This window comes from Sander vitreus, chromosome 10 (assembly GCF_031162955.1).
Source record: "Sander vitreus isolate 19-12246 chromosome 10, sanVit1, whole genome shotgun sequence".
Classification (NCBI taxonomy): Eukaryota; Metazoa; Chordata; class Actinopteri; order Perciformes; family Percidae; genus Sander; species Sander vitreus.
Genome location: NC_135864.1, coordinates 432,616 through 440,115, shown reverse-complemented (window position 1 = coordinate 440,115; position 7,500 = coordinate 432,616). Strand labels below are relative to the sequence as shown.

At 49.2% G+C, this 7,500-nt stretch overlaps 1 protein-coding gene across 1 annotated transcript in view; it reads left to right on the top strand.

The window, feature by feature from the left end:
- The window catches only part of LOC144524024 (phospholipid-transporting ATPase ABCA1-like), a 69,403-nt gene that overhangs the window by 24,081 nt on the left and 37,822 nt on the right, over positions 1-7,500 (top strand). The window contains exons 11-20 of the mRNA XM_078259984.1: positions 1,678-1,794; positions 1,994-2,203; positions 2,325-2,530; positions 3,046-3,222; positions 3,743-3,965; positions 4,735-4,956; positions 5,199-5,403; positions 6,053-6,166; positions 6,728-6,902; positions 7,136-7,267. Coding sequence (XP_078116110.1) covers positions 1,678-1,794; positions 1,994-2,203; positions 2,325-2,530; positions 3,046-3,222; positions 3,743-3,965; positions 4,735-4,956; positions 5,199-5,403; positions 6,053-6,166; positions 6,728-6,902; positions 7,136-7,267 — 1,781 coding nt within the window. The remainder of the gene's footprint in view (positions 1-1,677; positions 1,795-1,993; positions 2,204-2,324; positions 2,531-3,045; positions 3,223-3,742; positions 3,966-4,734; positions 4,957-5,198; positions 5,404-6,052; positions 6,167-6,727; positions 6,903-7,135; positions 7,268-7,500) is intronic.

Sequence of the window (7,500 nt, the reverse complement as noted above, 5' to 3'; positions counted from 1 at the left end):
TCAGCAGCACACACACACACACACACACACACACAGGGACGCTCAGCAGCACACACACACACACACACACACAGGGACGCTCAGCAGCACACACACACACACAGGGACGCTCAGCAGCACACACACACACACACACACAGGGACGCTCAGCAGCACACACACACACACACACACACACACACACACACACACAGCGCACGCACAGCAGCACACACACACACACACACACACACAGGGACGCTCAGCAGCACACACACACACACACACACACACACACACACACACACACACACACACACACACACACACACACACACACACACACACACACACACACACACACACACACACACACATGCAGAAGATTACAAATACAAATATTACGGTGCAGATCCTCCATCATAACAGCAATGCTCCAAGGTCCAAACGCGCCTGGCTTTTAAAGGGAATGGGAGATGATCTCTGATTGGTTGATTGCATGTTACGCCCAGAACTCACCTCTGATTAATGAAGACACTAAGGTCAACCCTTTAGAACCATGACCCCGGCACACGGACCCTTTTTACTGCCGTCAAACTAGCAGAAGTGGATTAGGACGCACCCTAAACACACCTGCAGCAGGCGCTTCACGCCGTGACATTAGACCGTTAAAATAGGGCCTCAGCAACACACGTGTGTCTGATTGGACGTCTTCCTGGACTGGAGTAAAGCTACATGCTAACGTAAATAAAGCAATAATCAATGCTAACGTCAGGAGGACCTGTTATCTTGGTGGCGGTGTTTCTGGAACAGGTCCAGTTGTGTAGTTTATGGTCTAGAAGTATTTATACTAAGAAACTCCCCCGCACTGTCTCACTTCGCCAGCTATTAAACGTATCTCTTTAGTTAGACAGCGTGGGGGAGTTTCTTTACAACTTTTCACTCGTCCCTCTCTGCTGCACCTGTCTCATGTTATAGTCTGGTCCCTCTCTGCTGCACCTGTCTCATGTTATAGTCTGGTCCCTCTCTGCTGCACCTGTCTCATGTTATAGACTGGTCCCTCTCTGCTGCACCTGGCTCATGTTATAGTCTGGTCCCTCTCTGCTGCACCTGGCTCATGTTATAGTCTGGTCCCTCTCTGCTGCACCTGTCTCAGGTTATAGTCTGGTCCCTCTCTGCTGCACCTGTCTCATGTTATAGTCTGGTCCCTCTCTGCTGCACCTGTCTCATGTTATAGTCTCGTCCCTCTCTGTTGCACCTGTCTCATGTTATAGTCTGGTCCCTCTCTGCTGCACCTGTCTCATGTTATAGTCTCGTCCCTCTCTGCTGCACCTGTCTCATGTTATAGTCTGGTCCCTCTCTGCTGCACCTGTCTCATGTTATAGTCTGGTCCCTCTCTGCTGCACCTGTCTCATGTTATAGACTCGTCCCTCTCTGCTGCACCTGTCTCATGTTATAGTCTGGTCCCTCTCTGCTGCACCTGTCTCATGTTATAGTCTGGTCCCTCTCCGCTGCACCTGTCTCATGTTATAGATGTGAAAAGTATGTTTCTGTTATACTCCGTTACAGTCAGTCTTCGGCCGTAGTGACAGACAGTGTTGATGCCTCAGCAGTAAGTTTGTGATGTTAACGTGTGTATTGGGTACGACCACCCCGTCCCCCCGTCCCCCCCCGTAACTGTGTCTGTGGTGCGTTCAGGTGAACCGGACCTTCCAGGAGCTCGGTGTGTTCAGGGACCTGGGCGGGATGTGGGAGGAGCTGAAACCCAAAGTCTGGAAGTTCATGGAGAGCAGCGAGCAGATGGACCTGCTCCGGGTAAACATCTTTATTCTTTACCACTTATATTATATTATTATATACCTTTACCCCCTCACTGTTCTCTCTTTCTTTACTCTTTATACCATGTTGTTGTGTAGTCGGATGTCTGATAAACTAAACTCCTGATGTCTGCTCAGTGGTTGAAGAAGAATAATAATAATAATAATAATAATAATAATAATAAACTTTGGTTCAGACTCTGCTGAAGAACAACGTCACTGCCAGCTTCTTCGGAGCTCAGCTGAGCGGCACGGACTGGACGGTGGCCGACGTCTCCTACTTCCTGTCCAAGCAGGCGCCGGACCCCCGCAGGCCGGGCCCCCGCCGGCCGGGCAGCGCCATCAACTGGAGGGAGGTGTTCAACGAGACGGACCAGGCCATCATGAGCATCTCCCGCTTCATGGAGGTAGCACCTTCATCTTCTTTAACGCTGCAGATATGAATCCATCCATTACTGTCTGGATGAATGGATTAATGTACCAGATCACATGATCATTTATGTGTGCGTGTGTGTGTGTGTGTCTCAGTGTGTAAACCTGGATAAATTGGAGCCTGTCTCCAGCGAGGAGCGGCTGGTGAACCGGTCCATGGTTCTGCTGGAGGACAGGAAGTTCTGGGCGGGGATCGTGTTCCCGGACGTTGAGCCCAACGCCACCGAGCTGCCGGCCAAACTCAACTACAAGATCCGCATGGACATCGACAACGTGGAGAGGACCAATAAGATCAAAGACGCGTAAGCAAACACACAGACACACACACACACACACACACACACACACACAGACAGACAGATGAAAGTGTTCCTGAGAGCTGTTAAGGGTAATTTCCCTTCATTACCAAACCCACCAGACTCCATGTAAATAATCAGGACTTTTAGCGTGTATAGAGCCAGCATATCTCCACCAGACTCCATGTAAATAATCAGGACTTTTAGCGTGTATAGAGCCAGCATATCTCCACCAGACTCCATGTAAATAATCAGGACTTTTAGCGTGTATAGAGCCAGCATATCTCCACATGTAAATGGGTGAATTAAGGGTTTATTTCAACCAAACCAGATTGTTGGAACAGTGGAAAGATGAACCAAGACGGCTTTTGATAGTTTTATTTAGTTTCTGTCCACTTTGAATGAAGTGTGTTTTACGATGATAAAAGTCCTGATTATTTACATGGAGTCTGGCTCCATCAGAAGATGTTGTACTGTCCCTTTAAGTGTTTTGAAGGTGACCCACTCTGTTGTCTCCGCAGGTACTGGGACCCCGGTCCCCGGGCCGACCCCTTTGAGGACATGCGGTACATCTGGGGCGGGTTCACGTACCTGCAGGACGTTATCGAGCAAGGCATCATCAGAGCCATGACGGGCACCAAGGAGAAGACGGGCGTCTACATCCAGCAGATGCCATATCCCTGCTACGTAGACGACATGTACGTTTCAACTGTTCAGACACTACTTTCAGTTGTTTATTTCTACCATGTATTCATTCCTTTTAGCTAACTACCTGTTTATTTTTGTGTTAGCTTGCTAACTAGTTTTCACAGTCTAACATGCACAAAGTAGTATTGCTGATATTTTCTCAGAATATTTCAGAATAAGGGCAAAAACCAGAAATATTATGTGCATGTAAACGTGGTTATTTTCCTAACATGTCCCCCTGTGTTCCCCCCTGTGTTCCCCCCGTGTTCCCCCTGTGTTCCCCCTGTTGCCCCCTGTGTTTCCCCTGTGTTTCCCCTGTGTTTCCCCTGTGTTCCCCCTGTTTTCCCCCTGTGTCCCCCCTGTGTTCCCCCTGTTGCCCCCTGTGTTCCCCCCTGTGTTCCCCCTGTGTTCCCCCTGTGTTCCCCCTGTGTTCCCCCTGTTGCCCCCTGTGTTCCCCCTGTGTTTCCCCTGTGTTTCCCCTGTGTTTCCCCTGTGTTCCCCCTGTTGCCCCCCTGTGTTCCCCCTGTTCAGCTTCCTGCGGGTGATGAGCCGCTCCATGCCTCTCTTCATGACGCTGGCCTGGATGTACTCGGTGGCGATCATCTTGAAGAGCGTGGTGTACGAGAAGGAGGCGCGGCTGAAGGAGACCATGAGGATTATGGGATTGAACAACGGCATCCTGTGGTTCAGCTGGTTCATCAGCAGCCTGATTCCTCTGCTGGTCAGCGCCGGGCTGCTGGTGCTGCTGCTCAAGGTCATCCTCAAATCATATTCACTCTTATCAATCAGTAGTGTTACAAACAGTTACAAACTGTTCCACCTAACAAAAATAGTTCCCTATATAACACTGGTTCTCAAGCTTTTTTCAATAATGTTCCCCCTTTGAATAGTTTTTTAAGCCAAGTACCCCCTAATGTCTCTATAAAGAGGAACAATACAGCGATAGATTTACTAAACAACAGCCTTGTACCTGGAAAACATTTAGATGATGATGAAAAAAGGAGACAAAAACTTTGGAAAAAGGGTCCTCCAGAGTACCCCTAGGGGGACACGTAGCCCCTGTAGTCCTCCAGAGTACCCCTAGGGGGACACGTACCCCCTGCAGTCCTCCAGAGTACCCCTAGGGGGACACGTACCCCCTGCAGTCCTCCAAAGTATCCCTAGGGGGACACGTACCCCCTGCAGTCCTCCAAAGTAGCCCTAGGGGGACACGTATCCCCTGCAGTCCTCCAAAGTAGCCCTAGGGGGACACGTACCCCCTGCAGTCCTCCAAAGTAGCCCTAGGGGGACACGTACCCCTGCAGTCCTCCAGAGTACCCCTAGGGGGACACGTACCCCCTGCAGTCCTCCAAAGTATCCCTAGGGGGACATGTACCCCCTGCAGTCCTCCAGAGTACCTCTAGGGGGACACGTACCCCCTGCAGTCCTCCAGAGTACCTCTAGGGGGACACGTATCCCCATTTGAGAACCACTGCTCTGTAGTGTGAAAGTTTAATAAAGTTGTGTGTGTGTTTTGGGTCCAGGTGGGGAACCTGCTGCCCTACAGCGACCCTGGCGTGGTCTTCCTCTTCCTAGGATCCTTCGCCGTGGTAACCATCATGCAGTGCTTCCTCCTCAGCACGGCGTTCGCCCGCGCCAACCTGGCGGCCGCCTGCGGAGGGATCATCTACTTCACGCTCTACCTGCCCTATGTGATGTGTGTCGCCTGGGAGGACTACATCGGCTTCGGAGCCAAAGTCTTTGCCGTAAGTCCCTTGTTGCTATGATGCTGTGTTCTTATTGGACAGAGTGAGACACGTGCCCCCCCCCCCCCCACAGACACACACACACACACACAGACAGACAGACACACACACACACACACACACACACACACACACACACAGACACAGACAGACAGACAGACATACAGACAGACACACACGTTTGTTGTCATGATGCTGTGTTGTGATTGGCCAGAGTGAGACATGTGCCCGCCCCCCCGCAGAGCCTCCTGTCCCCCGTGGCATTCGGGTTCGGCTGCGAGTACTTTGCCCTGTTCGAGGAGCAGGGCGTCGGCATCCAGTGGAAGAACCTGGTGTCCAGTCCTCTGGAGGAGGACGACTATAGCCTCCGCACCGCCATCATCATGATGTACGTGGACTCCTTCCTCTACGGAGTCCTTACCTGGTACATCGAGTCTGTGTTCCCAGGTACACATACACACACACACACACACCCCTTTAGTAAAGGGTAACTTCTGGATTTTTCAACCTGGGCCATACTTTCCAATGTTTTTGTGTCTAAGTGCCTCACACACCGCCAGTTAGGGTCACCCACCAGACTGTAAGTAATCAGGACTTTTATCATCTTAAAACACACCATTCAAAGTGGACAGAAACAAACTGTTTCATGTTAACTAAAACTAAAAGGATCTTACTCTTTAACTAAAAGGTCTATCTCTGTAGGGATCCATCCCATAATGTTGTCACACACTAATCCAGGTTTTCCCGCAGAAAATTTGTAAGTTGACTTAACTGACGACTTAGTTAAGGCTGCCACCTTACCTGCAAAGTGCTGCAGGAAACCCTGATAATCTGAGGCTGTCAGCGGCAGAAACAGAACTTTTAGTGGACGGTAGCTGATGGTAAACACTCAATATTGAACCAAATTTGAAGATTTTTGTTTCCATCAGTGACTCAGAAACAAAAACATGGAAGAATAGGGTCCAGGTTGGAAAGAAATAGTTACCCTTTAAGCTACAACATGTGCAACCCAGCCAGCTTCTCTTATTAAATGTTTACACAGATATTGTGATGATTAGTCTGAGTTTTCTAAAGGTGTGTGTGCTGTGTGTCTCAGGTCAGTACGGGATCCCTCGGCCCTGGTACTTCCCCCTCAGTAAGTCCTACTGGTTCGGAGAGAAAGAGGGAACGTCCAACAGCTTTCCTCTGAGCCGGAGAGGAAACCCAGAAGGTGACACACACACACACACGCACACACGCACACAGACACACGCACACAGACACACGCACACAGACACACGCACACAGACACACGCACACAGACACACACACACGCACACAGACACACACACACACACACACACACACTCTGCAGCTGCCTGACTGACCTGTGAAAACACCATTACAATAGTCTTAAGTTACTGAAAATGGATGCATGAACAAGTTTTTTTCTGTGTCTTGTTGAGACAGAAAAGCCTTTCATTAGAGCTATATTTTTCAGCTGGTAATAGGCAGATTTAGTAATTACACCAAGATTTCTGGCTTGATTTGTAACGTTCATTGGCTTTTTTTAATTTATTTTGTCTTATACAAAACAGCTATTTTGTATATATTTGTTTCAGTATTTATTGTTTATTATTATATCAATGTTTAATATGTTTGTCTGCACCAATCACCCAGGCAGATTCTACATAAGTGTAACTTATAGTGGCAATAAAGACGTGAAAGTGAGTACTGACCTTTAAGACTTTTATTGTGAAACTCTGCGGCTTCCTGTGTGTGTGTTTTGCAGCGGTGTGCATCGAGGAGGAGCCGGCTCACCTGGAACCCGGCGTCTACATTGAGAACCTGGTGAAGGTTTACCGTCACGGGAAGAAGCTGGCGGTGGACGGACTCACGCTCGGCTTCTACGAGGGACAGATCACATCCTTCCTGGGACACAACGGAGCCGGGAAAACCACCACCATGTGAGTAACCGGTCACAGGGACACGAAAACACTTCTAGAGACAATACATCAGGAGACATTTCTAAAAACTAGTAGTTTTCGAAGAAGAATCCACATCACAAGTCAGTCAGTCTGACATTTGTTTCATTAGTAAAGAAGAACATAACGATTGTATGTTTATATGAATGATGTTGTCCCTGCAGGTCCATCCTGACAGATACAGGATGTTTATGTGAATGATGTTGTCCCTGCAGGTCCATCCTAACGGGTCTGTTCCCTCCCACCTCTGGCACCGCCTACATCCTGGGCAGAGACATCCGGACGGAGCTGAGCGCCATCAGACAGAGTCTGGGAGTCTGTCCTCAACACAACGTCCTCTTCAGCATGTGAGTCTCCAGCACCACTCATAAAGTCATAGTATAGTATGTCGGAAAAGGTCAAAGTCATATTATGGTATGTCAAAAAAAGCCAACCTCCCTCCCTTTAGAACTCTCTACCCATACACATCTACAGCCCCTCCCTCTAGTCCTCTCTACCCATACACACCTACAGCCCCCTTCCTCCAGAACTCCCTACCCATACACATCTACAGCCCCCTTCCTCCAGAACTCCCTACCCA